The sequence below is a fragment of the Vespula pensylvanica genome, chromosome 10 (assembly GCF_014466175.1).
Source record: "Vespula pensylvanica isolate Volc-1 chromosome 10, ASM1446617v1, whole genome shotgun sequence".
NCBI lineage: Eukaryota > Metazoa > Arthropoda > Insecta > Hymenoptera > Vespidae > Vespula > Vespula pensylvanica.
Genome location: NC_057694.1, coordinates 3,887,762 through 3,905,657, shown reverse-complemented (window position 1 = coordinate 3,905,657; position 17,896 = coordinate 3,887,762). Strand labels below are relative to the sequence as shown.

Below are 17,896 nucleotides of genomic sequence, written 5' to 3'. Positions count from 1 at the left end.
CTTTTACGATAACTGCAGTCTTTGTTATAAGAAACCAAAAGCATGCTTGTATTTGACATTTCACAGAATTGTATGATATATCGATTGTTTACGCTAAATATAAAAAGTAAGACGATAATGGTAACTTCAATGGACGAGAATCTGTAACAGAGTAAACACAGGGGTATAGTAGATCGATCACATGACCCAAATACTCCAGGCAATTAATTTTATCAAAAACATGTTAGAGATTAACGTTAAGAAGATTTATCAGGATGGATGCATGTTGTCCATTTTTGTTTTCTTTGATATTTTATCGTATATTTAAAGTATGACAAAAAGAAAAAAGATGAGACACGGCTTTGATATTTCCAGCTCACATTTCGAGATAACAGTACTACGAAGGTCAAACAGAAAGCATAGTGCCTTCATGCATTTGAGTTTTTTTCTAACCAATTCATATATACCTGAATATTTTGTGAAGCGTGATCGTCCATGCGAATTAGAATCCGTGAATCGATAGAGAGAACATCGTTTCACTAGATTTCCTTTCTGAATTTGATAGGTCATGGTGCGATTTCATTTCCGTACAAAATTGTATACGCGAAGTGGGAAACATATAATATACGTAACATATATACCTACCTACGTATTTGAATATGTTTACGTAGAGAAGAACGCAATGAAAATTATTCCTAATTAATCGGGTTAATATCTAGGATGTCGTGTAACATATGTAGATAACGTTGATCTGAGATTTACTTGGATTTTGCGAGGGCTCTTGATGGTACCTAGGAATAGCCATTGTAACGGAGGCATATTATTATCTTCTGCCATTAAAACATCCCCTTTAGTTAGCATTTCACCTTGCAACGGGGACAAAGTATCACCGGTGTGGTCGAGGGTATAGCTCTGGCAGAGTCGATCTTACACGTCGCTGCTCGACAAAGAGTACGAACACGATGTACGTATTAATATCTAGGGCCCATGGCTATCATCCCTCTTCGTAATTCTCATCTTACCGTTACCAACGCTCAAAATCTTTAACGTTGAAAGAAGAAACACGTTAGCGTTTCAGGATGAAATTACGCTACGACGCTGGCCTTGATACAACTATCCGAGAAAACTTGGTAACATATTTGCAAAGTATTGTATCGCAAACGCGCGATAACGTAGCTTTGGCCTTCTCGTTTCGCTTGATATCCACTACGAAGTTAGATACTTTAATAATGAAACAATCACCGCGTCTCGTCTAAGATTTCTCTCGCCTTATTTATCATTTGTACATCGTGATCTTATTTTTCAAGTGGAAAAGAAAAAAAAACAGAATTAATTTTGTGATTATATATAGAAACTTGTTTATCGGACAGGTAGTCTTGAAAGCGTATAAAAAAGAAAAACCAATTACAGAAGGTGGCCGATTGTACACGCGTAAGCGTTAACGATAGACTGAGTATTGGAAATTCGAAGGACGACTCGTAGTTTCTTTGCGAAAGTAAAATCATTTATACTATACAAATTTTACTTTTCTTTAATTTCTTTTTCTCATTTAATTTTCTTCCTGATCCAGTAAATTTGTAGAATTAATCGCCTACTTATAAATCTCGTGCTCATCGTATTATACGTTAATGTGCTTTCTCTTTTATTCATGGCTCGTTTTACAGAATATAAAATATTTAACGTCTTTGACTGATTCGAGAGAAAACTCTCTACTTGAAAATGAATTCATTTTGCAGTGAAACCGCAATGTATTTTCAACGTATGCATAAACGCAAAACATCATCTCTCTTTCTCTTGAGAATGTCGATATAAAATATTTTTTTTTTATTCCATTTCAATGACGTTCTCATAACATAAAAAATTGTTATGAAAGTTATCACGAAATTACGTATATCTATACTAATAGATTTAATAAACTTATTAATTAATCTGTTTTACTATAGTACTACAATACTATGCAATTATGCAAGCCGTATATTAGAGAGTCGGAGAGACAATGGGGTTGGACTTTAATTATTAATTCTAATTTTGTGTTCTATCGTATTTTATTAATTCATTATATTAATTAAATCAAAGGAATGTATTTTGCTTGATTTCAATGAAAGATTTGATCTGACCCAATTGCAAAGTCGATGTTAGAAATGAAATTACATCTGCATGGTATATTTCATTTATAATATTTACAAAATAAGTTTATTGGCTAAATCGCGTATAGATGACTATAAAAGGATGATGAAAGGAATTGTAGACGGTATAGGCAATGATGAAAGAGGGTTCAAGTTTCCCAAGGAAATTACTCGGAAAATTTGGCATATGCAAGGATGCGCGAACGTTGCGCACGCACCTCGGATTTTCGCGGGTTTCATCGGCCGTAGCTTCGTCGTTCGGAGGAGAGTCGGTGGCAGTCAGTTCACCGTTAACTCGCGTCGAGTCGTGCTTCCCTCTCCTTTCAACGATCACACGTGCGACATAAAATAAAACAGAGTATAAAAGGCTATCCTCTGTATATAGATCTCTGTCTCTTTCTCTTTCTCTCTTTTTTTCTATCTTCATGTCTTTTCTTTTTTCTCTTTTTCTCATCCTCTCTCTAGTTACACGTCACTCTTCTTTATGCTTTACCCTCTCGCAAGTATCCAAAATAGACAATTTTCACGAACCAGTTATTCTCACGAGCGTTCGTCGACATCGAGTGGGGTGAGGCTGGGGGTAAAGAGCATTCTCGAACTTTTCTCTCACTCTTCTCTCTCTCTCTCTCTCTCTTTCTCACTTTCCTGTTCTTTCTTACCCTCTCGTTTCGAACCAACCCTCGACGAATCGGTTTTTCAATTTTCTCCTCTTCTTTTCGCTTTCACCTTCCTCTCGCCTAGCCATTGGATAGCGCGAATGGAAACGTCGAGTCAGAATCCCAATCGGCTCTCCTTTCTCTTCGTCGTCATCGACGAGTTGGAGTTGTCGATGCGGTTATCCCCTCTTCCTAAGCTATTCAAGAGTCTGCCTGAGGAGGGAAAGAGAGGGGATCAGTAAAAGGACGCGAGCGTCGGATCGAAGAGGGCACGATCGCGACTTTCTCACAGTCTTTAATCGTACGTTTACGTATTAACAAAGAGAACTTTTTCTAATCCGTTTTTTTTTTCGAAGGAGTGAAATAACTTGAAGCGAAATTGAAGGACAGAACAACGTAACGTTTATATGTCACGTGCGTACCTTCAAAAGGAAAGACGCGCATGCGCGAATTCCGCGATCCCGCGAGAGAAGATCGGCTAGTCTTAAGTCGTCTTTGGGACTCGAGAAGGACGTGAATTTCGCGCACGAAGCGCGAATTTTCCTTCTTTTTCTTTTCTTCTCTCTCTCTCTTTCTCTCTCTCTCTCTTTCTCTCTCTCTCTCTCTCTCTCTCTCTCTCTCTCTCTCTCTCTCTTTCTCTTTATCTCTCTCTTTCACCTCACACGTCTTTTTTATATTCGTGGACGTTGCAAGAAACACGAGAGTGAACTATGTTTACGTGGCCTTGTCCTTCGTAACTTGCCCGAGTGTTCGGCTCCGTGATTACGGAAGTTGGAGTTTAAAGATTCATCTAGTTTCGTTTATTTCCTTTAAGATCGTTTCATTGATCCACGAGAAGAATACAACGGCACGGAAAAAGTACGGGAATTCCTGAGGAAGAAGAATATTCGTGTAGTAAGCTGTGTTTTTTTTTCATTTATTTAAATACGTTCCTGTGAAGGTTCTGCCATTTTCATTTAATTATATTGTATTGTATATTTTACGAGTTCCCTTTTTCCTTTTCCGTTTCTTTTAATTCATATTATATTTCAAAGTTAATTACATAAAAGATACGCGAATATTGTGAAGAATTCATCAAAATTAAATTCACAAAAATCACGGTCAATTGACATCCTCTAAGGTTTCACGATGCAGTGATCAACGACATTGCGACTCGTCTGTCTTCGATACGAAAAGGACATGGATAAAGACAGGAATGCACAAGGTGAGTCTTTATTTCATTGCAATGTTCTTTTTGTCCTTAAAGATTACTATTATTTGAGGAACAATAGCAATTGTGTCCAGATAAAGAGCTTCGACATTTTAGAAGAGAGAAGAAAGATTGTCAATTTATGTCAGAATTGATCTAAAATTATCTAATAAAACGAATTCATTTATAAAATGTAATATGAAGCTGACATCAGAACCGGGTATTGAGAAATACTCATTCAATATTAACTATAAAATAGTCTATTTATTTTATAAAATCTATTCCGATAAAATTTATTTAACTATACAAATTTTAGTGAGTTTTTTTCTTAGAAATTTACAGGGGACCATTAAAAAAGTATGGAAGCTTCGTGATTTATTTCTTGATTCCCAGTTGTCTATCGGCAAAAGTTCGACCTGAGAATTGGATGTTTGAAAACTTTGTACTGCAATTGGATGGAACGTATAAGAAATATCTTATTTTTTTGCTATCTTGAATCAATACGAAAAAAGATAACAAAAGTTGATTGATACTTTGGATCTGCATTTTCATAATATTTGCATAGTATATACAATTTTTTGAATTTTCATTAAATATTTTTGGCATTATTTTCTCCTTAGCAATAATTATTCTTTTGTAATTAAATAATACTTGTATTTTTTTCTTTTGAAAGAAAGCTTTCTGAGCTGAAAGAGCACTTTCAGGATACGTGCTGTATCTGCAATCCGATAAAATAAAATAAAAAGAAGAATAATTCTTCATTTTGTGATTGAAAATGTCACATTTGTTTAATATCTAGACCTACATAGTTTCGAAGAATTTTCTTCAGGCACGATTGTTGATTTTCCATATTTTTCACAATGATGTGTATTTTTAAATTCGATGTACGTGCAATGCGATATTGTATATTTTATCAGTGATATTAAATTTTATTTTTTTATTTAATTCGAAAATATATTTTTTCATGTAAAATTTATATATAAATACGGTTTTTATTGATAAATCGTTGATATTTTTTTAATTAATTTTTTAAACACGTCTAATTTATTTTATAAAATATTCTATACGATCATTCAACGAGGTAATTATTCAAATCATCGTTGTATTCCTTCGTAAAGTTGATTAATTGCTTTCATGGAATGAAGTACTAACAATTAGCGCTAATTATTCGCAAGATGCATCGGTCTTAACGTGACAAGTAGATTCTTAGTGAAAAATGATGTAAGATTATCTAAGATTTCGGTGATATATTTCCCTTGTGACATTTAATTAATCCGACTATTCTATTGTAACTGTCTCCCTGTCCGTCGTCACATAATATGAATAGTAGGTATTTGAAGATAGGCCATAAATTGTCTTTGTATTAAAAGTGCCAACATTTAAGAATCTTGTATAGAATCATTAATTCACAATTTATTATTCGGTATATTCTAATATCCATATTTTTCGAATTAATTATTAATTAATGATTATAAGAATTTATGTTTTCATAGTAAATATATTTAACAGTGGTAAAAAATAAACCTACAATTTGTACGGAAAAGCATTTTCAATATTTACAAGTTCGTATTTAAATTTAATTTAAGAGATTGTTTATAATTCGCATATTATTCGAGTTTTTATCTAATAGAATCGTGTCATTATTGGACTTGTAGATTATAGATGATGGAAGAATTTTGATGAGATAAAGGAATTTATCGCTTAGTCAGCGCTTTCAGGATTAGTCGATATGGTAAAGGTAGTGCGTCCTTAACATTGTTGCCTCCGAGCGAAGGATAGAAATTCGTTTCCGGTATTAGGATCAAATCGCAATTGTGCAGGATGAAATCAAAGGGCATCCTCTATTTCACAAGCTACACTTTGAAGTTCGTTAGATAAAGTTAGAGCTTGAACATTGGCAGTAATGTCATTACTTTAGAAATGATCGTCATTCTTACTCTCTTGTATTAAACATAAATATTCATAAATCTATTTTTATTCATAAATCTGTTTAACAGCTTGATACACTTTCAAAAGAGTATCATCACACACTGTCGAAAGTTATTTCGTCTTTGATAGACTCCTCGATTTCACGTACTTATCTTTGACTGTTACATATGAGCATATTTTTCTTCATAAAAACTTTTCCAAGCATAGGATGATCGCATTTATTTCCTTGGAGATCAATACGGGTTATCAGAAAGAAGACCTTAACCCCTTAAGCTTACTTTTTATGCTCCATTGGTGAAATAAATATGCTTTAAATATCACACGATCGTGGAATAAAGCGTTGCTTTTGTTGCCTTTCACAGAATTTTAACATACGACTTGTTTATATTGTATAGCACAAATTCAAAAAGATTTTCTTTTCAATTTATTAATAGTTTTTATTATCATCCGTGCACAATTTTAAAAGATTTAGGTATCGTATAAGTGCATGTGAATTATAAAGTAGAAGCACTTTGATGCAAAATATAAGCTTCTTAGAAGTACGTTCGGCTTCGCTTTCCCGTGTTATTAGATTACTTGTTTACCACATTTCTTTTCACGCGATACTCGCTTAAAGTTGCTTGCTTCTTCGAACAACTTATTTCTTATTTTTCACGATCATAATAAGTATGAAGATATTCTTTGGTTTAACTTTGTTTAATTCATAAATTTTAATGGACCGTAGATGCTAATTGTTTTCCTGTTTTAATTATCGTAATAACTTTGTAATCCAATTTGATTATCTCCTAAATTGAGACGGAACATTTACAGTTTGGAAATGATTTTCCTGATTATGTTTGCATATATGGAAACATTCTGATCGAGTGGATTGCTCCGAAGCGTTAATCAGACGTTAAATTCGTTACGTTTCGATTACTCCACACTGACGATATTCTCGTTCATGAAGTTCGATTTACAGAATCTTGTTTATTAATTAATCTTTTCATCGATATACATACGTACAATCTAGTAGATAGTAATATCAATCTAAACGTACTAAAATTTAGATTAATGAAAGGATTTCAAGATTTTATAAATTGTTCCTATCGAAATAGTTATCGTATATGTCGAATCAGTGAAACAAATAATAACATTTATGACTTTATCTCGTTGTTGAGTCATATTATATAAGACATAACGATCATAAAAAAGCAAATGATTTAATCAAGCAAGTAATTTTCTCGATATATGTGAAAATGCGATGTATGTAGGTGTTCCATTAGATCGCGTCCATGATCAATGATTATACCTGCTTGAAATTCATCTTTTTGAAAGGAAAATCGATAGTGATATGTTATGCGTAATAGTACAACATATAGTACTATCTAAATAATTTTGCTTATAGTTTTATCTTTTTTGCCATGTTGAATATATATCTACGTGTTTCTAATTGAACTTGATGATCTCTTATCTTTTTTAAGATTCATATATCTTAATAAGAAAAAAACAGCGATATTTGTTTGCAAGTTGTTGCATAAAGTAGATCACCGTATAACACGGATAGTCATATAACACGATGCAAACACTGTGACTTGTTTCGTATAACATGGTAAGAAATACGGGTTTCTATAAGACGTTATGCATACATATGTATCTAATCCATCTAATTGGACCACTTCAAATATTTTCATTGTTTTTGATGACACAAGAATATGTCATAGATTAAAGTTGCATCGTCCGAAGGGATAAATACAATGATATGGAAATTGTATAATTTATGTGACTCGTATAACACGAATTTACATAATTAGGAACTTTTACATCATATTATACGGGAGAGCTCGGTTGTAGATTATTGTATGAAATACGATAGTTCAGAGTATATAGATTTCAATATTGAATTTCATTTTGATTGAGCAAACCGTGAAGTTATATTTAGTTTCGCTAAATTAGGAAGTTAAAACGACTATCAGTCCGATATTAAATTATACACACGATCGTATTTCCGCTAATATTTATAAGGTAAACATAGTAAGTCTGTATTCTTGTGTGAGATTGTTGATGATATAGGAATTTTACTTATATACGATATGTTGATTCCTTTATAATGGAATGATATTTCCAATACATTATGAAAAATTGTGAATACATTTATACCAAAAGCATTTCTTTTAAAAAGAGATATACGTACATATGATCCATTGGAAATATCATTGCTTTTACAATCATATTTGAAATGTTGATAAAGCTTAGTATTTTCTCATTTTTCTCAAATGAAAGGACTTTATGAGACATATTGAAGTTTTTTAATTTTTCTATCTTTCTTACTTCAAGTTTCATTGTTATCATTTCCGTAGACTGATTCAAGTAATGTTTTCCATCAAGTATTATCAATCTTCCGAAACTTCATTGAAGTCACGTTATGCATGTACATAAGTTCGGCTATTTAGGAGAGAGTAAGTATGTAGAAGTTTCTCAATTAAGCATATTTAATAGTACAATGTTTATCATCTGATATTGGGAAGATGCTTAGCAAGTTGCGTAAAATTAACGTATATAATGTTAAATTAATTCTCATTATGTTTTTTTGCTCATTTACATGAAGTTAAACTTTTTTAAATTAATTTTTTATTTAATGTTTCCATTCATAGAAACCTTTTTCATAATAGGTATCCATTTAAAAGTAAAATTGGGGTCTTTATAATCTGTTTTCTGTTTTTGTTGATAAAATTTATTATACTATTAAGATTTATTTGATGTTATTGTAATAGTCGACTGGAAATTCTGATACAAAGGTAAAGCTTATTAAAACTTGCAATGGTTTTAGACAAAGTTTCAATGAAGATCTATGATAGTTTATATAGTTATAATAAGGATCGAAGTATCTGTATGAGAGATCTTGTACGATGTTCTATTCTTTTTATCTATTTATAGACGTTATAGGATTTTGAACGATGAAATGATTAAAATTTTTTCATAGATTTATTAAAAATGTTCTGAAAAAATATGTTTTCTTTTTCTTTTTTATTTTATAATCGTGCTAACGTTTTTAAAATATTCAAGAAAGTGTATATATTGTAAATTTCTTCAATATTTTGTCGTAGTAAATTATTAATATTTAATTGTAGAGATTTATATTTAATCATTATTTATTTATTCTCTCTCGCTTTGAGACTCTTTATTCGGTGATAAGAATCGATAATCTTCTTAATGCTTTCGATATTTACTCTCTAGCTGGCGCTACTATTCCTTCGATAACTCCTGCTCCCCAAGATTCCTGAATGATACCTGGTGTCGGTAAATTATCCATCGTAGAATAACTACTATGTTTAAGTGATTTTTATCAGGGTAAAAATTGTTTTTACAATATTATTTATAAAATATTTAAAGAGATTTCCGGTAATGAGTTTCTGTAAATTTCATAAGAAAATAAACAACCAATCAAATAATTAGTTAATTGTCAATTGTCAAATTAATTTGGTCTACATATTTACATGAATATTTTGTTGTATAGTTTCATGCAAGTAAGATCAGTGGAAACGTCGATCGCTGTTATGTGTCACATAGTACGATATTGATCAAAGTAGACATACCTATGATGGATTAATAAACGTGAAAATAAATCATTTTTATGAGAGAAACAAAGTTAATCCATTCAATAGATATGGATCAACGATGCGCCCTTTAATTAAATCAATTTTAAATCATGCGAATTTTTAAAATACGCAGATGGAAAATAATCAAGGGATCGTAAGATAATGAATTAAAAGGATTACGAGTTATTAAGAATAACAAAGTGAAATATTTTTTTTTCTCGTCGACATTTTGCATTTCTATTGTTATACGATTTTATCCAAAATTTTAACGTCAATTTCCTCATAGTATCGCGTTCGCTTCGTTTTAGTCAATTTACGAGCAGCCCATCCATCATCAACCTACAAAATTGTCACCAGAGGACAGCGATTCGGCAATCGTGATAGACTAACCTTCAGTTTTTTCCAACTTTTTTTCTCTCTCTCTTCCTTTCTCCCTCTCTCTCTTACACACACACACGTACACTCGATACGACCAAATCGATTTTATGCTTCGTTCGCTTCGACCATTGGGTTTTATTTCGTGTTATATGTGATGTCCCTCGCGGTCTATGAAAAAAATTCTGATTCTGATTGTGAGGGGATCGAAGCTCTTTACGTTTTCTCGTGCGTAGCAGAATTAAAGGACGAGGGAGATAGATAGATAGATAGATAGATAGAGAGAGAGAGAGAGAGAGAGAGAGAGAGAGAGAGAGAGAGAGAGAGAGAGGAAGAGAGAGAAAGAGGAAACAAGGAGTAAGAGGGGAAATGAGAGTGAAAGAGGATGCTTCGTAAATGGAAGGGAGAAGTTAACAGAGAAAGTAGAGGGCGAAAAAATTTTAATAACACCAGCTTTTACGTCCAACGCGGATATCCTTTCCCCTTTTACTCTCTCTCTCTCTCTTTCTCTCTTTTTCTTTTTTTTCTTTCTCTCACTCTTTTTTTTTGTGTCTTCGTGATAAAGTTTCAAAGTATTCGAGTCATCGTCGAGGTCAGGCAGGATAAGCTTCTGCAAGAGCAATGCCGCAATAATCGGATTCTTTAGAAGAGTCATGTTATATAGCTCTTTCTTTCTCTTTCTTGTTCTATTTATCGGAGCATCCACCTATGCAAAAGAGATATGTAACGTGCGTGTTCTTCTAAGAGATGCGCTCGACGAGAAATGCATCATCTGTCAAGTTAAAGCGAGCACCCGCATATTCTCTATGTATAGAAGCGTATCGTTCTACAGTCCATCGCACAATAATCTATACTTATTTCTCATCCCTTTCTCGGAGCAACGAAATGTTTAAGAATTTCTTGTAAATCTTTGTCGGTTCCCACAATCGTTCCGGCTATCGTATTTTCTATACGGTCTGCTAATTTCGAGCGAATGCTTTCATGCGTGAATATATAGGTGCGAACTGCTTTTTATTATAAATATTTCTTCTAAATCGAAGTAATATTTCAGAAAGTTAGATGCAATCGTTTCGTTCTCTCGGATACGGCATGTTTTTTTTCTCTTCTTGCCTTTATCTCATTCTTTTTCTTTATCATAGAAGAATCGCGTTTTTATGTGTTATACATATGGCTTATCTCTGGTACTCGATCACATCCTGTTCATCCCTATAGCGGGTGAATGGTTAGGGGAAGGATTTATAGTGTCATTTCGCGATCTATAAGCCTTCTATGGCCGATACTTTTTTTATTGTGCTTCTAATGGTCAAGCAGGCTTTCCTTTGTTTAATATAATGTTTATAGTGCACGTTTGTTTTCTTTCGAAATATATAGGGTCGTGAACAGAAATTTAACAGTTTCTAACTGGCAATAAATTAGAATAGTAATAATTGGTCAAACACTTTTTTTTTTTCGATAATAAAGTTGTCTTTTTTAAGCGGAACCATAGTACTTTTTTTTTTTTAATAATAATCTAAAATAAAGCAAAATAAATTTAAGAAGTATACATAATGTTTATTGTATTGTTAATAAATGATACATGCAATTTTATTTACGATTTTATCTATTTGACGACCACTACGAAATGTTCAATAAATTATTGTAAGTGGTTGTAAAACATCAGCAGCAACCACATTTACGTACATACATTTCTATTTTAATTTACTCAATGTGTAGTACCGTGTTATCCTCATTAACTAGTTAAATTCTGTTTTGGAAAGAAGAGTGCTCTGTTTTGTTTTATGCATTTATAATGTAAATATGTTTGTGTAATTTACACATGAGTGCGTAGGTAATTTACGTTTGCTCTTTTGGAAGACAGTAAACACAATATTGCTGTATAAAACTAAAGACGATTTCATTTTGCTAGTAGAAGTGCCAGAAAACTTTAAAGCAGATGAGATTCGATGTTTAACACAGCTAATGTAATAATCCGTAGTCAGTGAAATGTTAAAGTTTTAACGTCTTATTGTTTTCATTCGTTTCGTTGCTATTCGTTATTTTTTTTTTGTTTTATTTCGTGTCGTCATTTTGTATTGCGCAAAACTTACGTTCGTTTTTTATATAATCAAAAACAAACGTTATTTGATTTCGTAATTTAAAATATTATTTAAATAAGAAAGTATTTGCTTTGATATACAAAATTTTTATTTTATTGAAACACAATTATTTGAAATAAATTATTATCTTAGTTTTCTTTGAAATTTATTTCGAATAAGTAATCGTTTATCTCAGATTGAATAGAAATCGACCTGTTGTTTGTGCATTAAGAAATAAATTGTAATGCATTTGGCACAAATTGCTAAGATATCAAAACGCTTTCCTTTTGTTATTTTGCTTTGCTATTTCTAGTATCAAGGTAACGATATAATCCATCCGCTTTAATTATTTATTCTGAAGAACAAATACAATCATCTAGTTTCATCGGTAAATTTCCCCGAAGCTTTGTAAATACGATCTATCCATTTTCAATGCGTAATTCGTTTCGTAACCGAATATTTGCCACTAAATTCGTGTTGCATCTAAAAGTGATATCTATAAATCTAAGATTACTTCTGCTGTTAACTTATCGTGAAAGAATATCGAACGAATTAAGGTCATGCTAAAACGTATAGAAATTGTTGGGTGGAAAGTATGAAGCTGGCCAAATCCTTCTTCCGGCAGGAATAAACGCAACGGTAAATTCATTTGGTTTCTTGGCAGCAAATTGGCATCAGGGCCAAGTTTAATCGAGGAATCGGACCAATCTTTCACAGTCAAGATGCAAGATATGGGACGCATGTTCCTTGCGGCGTGTCGAGCCAATTAGTATTAATTTCGTCAATTCACACTCAGAATCAACACTCCTGGTTGTCCACTCAATCCATTCTCTCTATGGGATTTCATTCGAAGCAGGTCATCCAGTTAATTCAGTTCTCGCGTATAGCTAAATTTTACACGTGTTGATGACGATTTTAGCATACATATTCATATACACACATATATTTTTGGAAAACAATTTTTCCGTATTATTTTCAATTTTTTATTTCCGTGAAAACGTTCAAACTATAGGAATATTTTATTCATGTAACGTTTGTTTTCCTATCAGCTATAGATCGACCGTTGTTGATTTTGTCGCGAATTTCTTAAAACACTGGTAAAATATTTCACCTTCCAAAGCTGCTTACAAACTCGTATATGAATCTTAAGATGTCGCTTAATCTTTATTGACGGCAACCATCTATCTATCTATATCGATAATAAAAGCGGTCGATAGGATTTAACTGAAGAAACTGATAAAGAAGGAGATCAAAAAGATCGAGATTCTCTTGAGATTTTCAAGAGATAATCCATCGAACGAAACTCATCTCTCTCTCTCTCTCTTTCTCTGTCTTTCTTTTATAAAGTAGAAGTGATTCTAGAGCGACGTATTTCTCCTCTCTTTGTCGATAAATCTCTTGATCTTGCCGTTTAGAGAAAAGAAGAGAGTTTGCTTTTAGTGTTATATGCATGAACTTGACCTTCGTTATCAAACGTTATTTCTTCATTCACCATATTTTTATCATGATTTGAATAGTTTCTGTCGAATTGTGTTCGCCAATGTGATTATTCTTTAGCCAATGTAATATTCTTTCGAGTTTACGTTAGGTTCCCTGGATTCTCTTTAACCTCCGGCTATATCCCAGTATTTGACACGCCCTGCTTTCGTTCGTCGTCCTATCTCGAGAGATTCGCTCGTCATCCTCTTACCCGTCTTATTTCGTGTCTTGTTTCCCATTGGAACCATTTCGTATAGTGCCCTAGTCTATAGATAGCTATATACATATACATATATATATATAGATAGATAGCTTGTGTAGAATTAAATTACACATTGGAGGTTGGATGATTTTGACCACAGGCGGCTATAGGCTGTTCTCGACGATAAGAGAAGGAATTTCTCCTCAACCTCAAGGATCCTCATATCCTCCTCAATTGTGTTGCAATTTTCCTTCAATCAAAGACCAAAAATCCTTTGGAAACAGAATCCGATTGAAGCATTTGTATCATCCTACTATCAAAATTACACGTTATGCTAATAAATTTTCTTTCGTAGAACATTTCATTGCAGTTATTTTTTAATATTCCAAGATGTTTCCAATATTGCGAAATATCGAAAAACGAATTTCGAATCGTGTTATATATTTTATATGTTGCGAAGCAACGAACAGATGGACATGAAAGTAAATGGATAGAGGACTTTTACAGAAACTTTCGGAATATCGAAAAATGTAAACTGAATTTCGTTCACTAGTTCGCGTCGGTTTAATTTGTAGACGAATTTTATTCTATAAATCTTACTTATCAAAGTTTTATTTATTAATAGCTGATATATAGTTGACAATTTTTGACAACTGATAAATGACAGTTTAATATAAGTTTACTTTTTAGAAAGCATAAAATACATTTAAAAAGTATTAATTCCTATTTATATCCTTTTCTTATGTATGCATATTTACCAATAATAATATATGATAAATAATATAAGTAATGATTTATGGATTTATTTGATAGAAAATATTTGATTTACTCGATGTAAGAAAGTATAAATCCAATCATTTCCAAGAGAACAATTTCACTGAAAACAATTTCACGTAGTATTTTGGAAAGCTTCGATTCAGAGGGATGCAGAGAGATATATCTTTATTTTATATATAATCTTAATCATATTTACATGAAGTTACCAACTGAACTGCATTGTTGGAGAAGAAGATGCGTCTGTTGTTAGAGGCAAATTTGCATATGTTCCTATTCTCAACGTGAATACGAGGAACGAATAAAATCAGGTCATTGAATAAATATAAGAATGCGTAAATATACTTTACTTTTTTCTTTCTTTCATATGCATGGATAATAAATGATTTACGAAATGGAGAAATTTTTTTCACTCCTTTTTTTCTTCCCCAAACCGCACTGATTATAAGCATTCTCAAAGAGGATAGAGATACGCTTTTAGCAGCTTTTCTCAACCTATCATCTTGCTTCCTTTTATATGCTCGTTCCTCTATATAAGACGTTGTTTACAGGGTACACGTTATCTGTCAGGCACATTAAAGCACGCGTTCTTTTCCTTCATTATTATAGAACGCTCGCCATGATATACAATGAAATCTATCCGTCTGGAATTATTATAACATATTCACTAGCCGTGACGTTTTAATAATATTTTTTACATTATAATATATATAGTCACGAGAGGCTTTATTCTATCGATATGTTAACGTATATGATATATTTCGCGAGATAAATTAGCGTATATGATAAGTGATCATTTATAAGCGGGGTTTTAATAAAAAAAAAACAAAAAAAACTATACAATTTAAAAATGACCAGTTTAAGTGGTACGTTTCGTGTTATGAATGCCGGATCGATACTAGTAAAGATGAAAGATAGGTTCGTGGTTGTTACGGAGGTCGTTGAAACGTACTCGTTTTCCTCAAGATTTATTTATTTATTTTTTTCATTGCCTAGGGGATTGTATCTATCTCTCGCAATAAATCGCTAGAAACATCGCAAATTATGTAAGATAATGTATCTTTTAGAAAAAGGAATTCCTAAGCACGGAATAATGTTTGCGTTCTAATTAAAAGTTGAAAAGAGTAGCATTTAGGACACGCTTTTAGGACTGAAATATTTATTTCTTCGATGTATGTTAATACATTTTTTACATGTTCAAGACGAGAATATATTACTCTTCAACCGCAAAAAGATTCTTGAGTCAAAGCGTCCTATTTAGTATTTATCTTTAGTATATACGAGGTGGATTGGCTTTTGCCAAGTTTCTTCGCGTCACGCTTGCGCGGCTTTTCGAGGCGAGCTTTTGAGCTTTCGAGTCGCACTGGTAACGGAGACACGTGGAGTCGCTTGTTCGTTCGTTACCAAGTTTTACGCTCCTCACGAGTTTCTTTAACTGCGGTAAAGTGACGTTTCATTGGTGAACTATATTCGATTGTGGTCAAGGAAAAAAAGTGATGATATCTTTTTTCCTATTTCAAATTATTTTTCAAAAATTTATTTACGAACGTGGTGTTAAAAAATTAATCGGTCGTCGAACGATTTGAAAATATATTAGGTAGGCGTTAAACACTTTTCTACTTGTGTTTGAGCCGTGTAAAATTTAAACGTTTTATAATAAGAGTTATTTAGAGTTATGTCATGTTAACTACATAGATTTTTTGTTTTTGTCATACCGATTATTGATTCATTAATAAGGTACGATTTATTCCTCTCTCTCTCTCTCTCTTTTTCTTTTTCTCTTTCTCTCTCTTTCTCTATTGTATAGTTATAAACTAATATTTGCAAGTTGACAAAATTCTTTTACAGGTAGATATCTGCATCCAATATTTGGCTTTAGGGAGTTATTGAAACGTAAAATGAAGAATTTTATTATTCTTTGGGTTCTTCGTGATTTTTGTAAGATAAAGTAAAAATATGATCCGATATCGAGTCGAGTACGTCTGGAGAGGGAATAAAGAACTCGACCCTTTTGTAAAGTACGTAGAAACGCTTGTCGACGCAAGCACGTCACGAACGGAGAAGAGTACTCGATCATTTGTTCCTGAACCGTGTATACCGTGGTAGACTACGAACGATTGATTTGGCATGCTCTCTTGTGTATGCTGTAGAGAGCGAAAGCGAGAGATGGAGATAGAGAGAGAGAGAGAGAGAGAGAGAGAGAGAGAGACAGAGAGAGAGAGAGAGACACTTGGTTTCGAGGTTGATAGGAATTTATCGGTGGAATGTCATGTATTACGGATGCCAATTATACCGTCGAAATAGATTGAATGTAACAATATATAAGAATTGTAGAAAATATTTCGTGAAATTCAATTGCGATGACCGGAGTTCGTGTATTTCCATTCGTATTCGTAACCGCAATGGATATACCGCTATTTCACGCGATTTGATCGAGATATATATACATACACGCACAGACACATTCACATATGGACACATATGTATAAATAAAAAGTATCACGTATAGTACATATATGCAGTTGCTTGATGAATTGTTTCGTTATTTCACCGATATTTTTGTGCGTACCATGCAGATTTTTTATTTTCGATATTCTGATACAATCATATTGCCATTTGTAGTTCGTGAAACGTGTGTATTGGAAGAACAAATATTAAATAAAAATATTGCGTTATATTTTGCCAAGATTTACACCAGCTTATAGTTGATAAGCGTGAAACGAAGAGTTAATCAAAAGTTGGAGGATTTCTCGACGCTATTAGTCTCACCTTGCCCTCGGCGAGAGCTAACATTTACTAGGATTAAGCGATTAAATTGTTCTATAATAATATTTTTTTTTTCTTAGATTTTATACGACGGGATTTATTATTGACGACGGTGATAATCGATAAATGATAATTCGGAAATTAACAATAATTCTATGACAGAAACGCCGTGTTAAATAAATTTTTGATATGATTAACGTCGAAAATAATATCGTTTACAAGTTTATCGTTTATCAGTGGAGTGTTTAAATAGTGAATGTAAAACATTGGTGTCGTAAAAATGAATAAGGACGAAGAAAATACTAAACACAAAGAAGAAATGAAAGAATCATCGATCCCGTCAGCACCTTTACACTCTTATCCGCATCAAAAGATCTTCAAAAAGTGCAAAAGTGCGACTTTTCATCTGGACGGTGCAATTTATACGATAGGTAAATCTCGAAAATATTCTACATAATTTCATTATTTTATGTTAATGTCTTCTGTAACTCTGATGCAGCTTTGACGAAAGTCTTTGATTTATTACGATTAACTTTTCCGAATTATGTTTACTTTAGAAGTGTTTTAATTTTTTCTAGATTTTGCATTTATAATTTCTATTTTGCTTACGAGTGGAGATCGTCAATGCACATTTAACATTAAACAATAAAATCACACAATGAATATTTGTGTTTTATTCAACAGCTATTTCATTTGGCGAGATATCGAGCATTTGGTTTTAATAATAAACAAGTATATGTATTATAAAATATAACAAAATGTGGAACTGAG

The 17,896-nt window shown here is 32.5% G+C and overlaps 1 protein-coding gene and 1 long non-coding RNA gene across 8 annotated transcripts in view; both read left to right on the top strand.

The window, feature by feature from the left end:
* Nucleotides 1-2,375: 2,375 nt before the first annotated feature.
* Nucleotides 2,376-17,896, top strand: part of LOC122632665 (calcium/calmodulin-dependent 3',5'-cyclic nucleotide phosphodiesterase 1-like) — a 65,257-nt gene continuing 49,736 nt past the window's right edge. The window contains exons 1-3 of one of the 6 annotated variants that reach the window (XM_043819763.1): nt 2,376-2,441; nt 3,576-3,655; nt 3,882-3,965. In XM_043819763.1, the coding sequence (XP_043675698.1) occupies nt 3,941-3,965 (25 nt within the window). In that variant the 5' untranslated portion in view covers nt 2,376-2,441; nt 3,576-3,655; nt 3,882-3,940. Of the gene's footprint in view, nt 2,464-2,510; nt 2,686-2,719; nt 3,063-3,112; nt 3,656-3,881; nt 3,966-17,896 lie in introns of those variants that run through there. The other 5 variants (XM_043819764.1, XM_043819766.1, XM_043819765.1 and 2 more) reach the window with 5 other exon arrangements.
* On the top strand, nt 15,162-17,788 carry LOC122632669. 2 transcript variants are annotated; one of them, XR_006327925.1, is made up of 3 exons: nt 15,173-16,096; nt 17,206-17,556; nt 17,704-17,788. It is a non-coding gene; the product is annotated as an uncharacterized LOC122632669 (long non-coding RNA). The 2 variants fall into 2 exon arrangements; XR_006327924.1 differs by having other exon boundaries at nt 15,162-16,096; nt 17,206-17,788.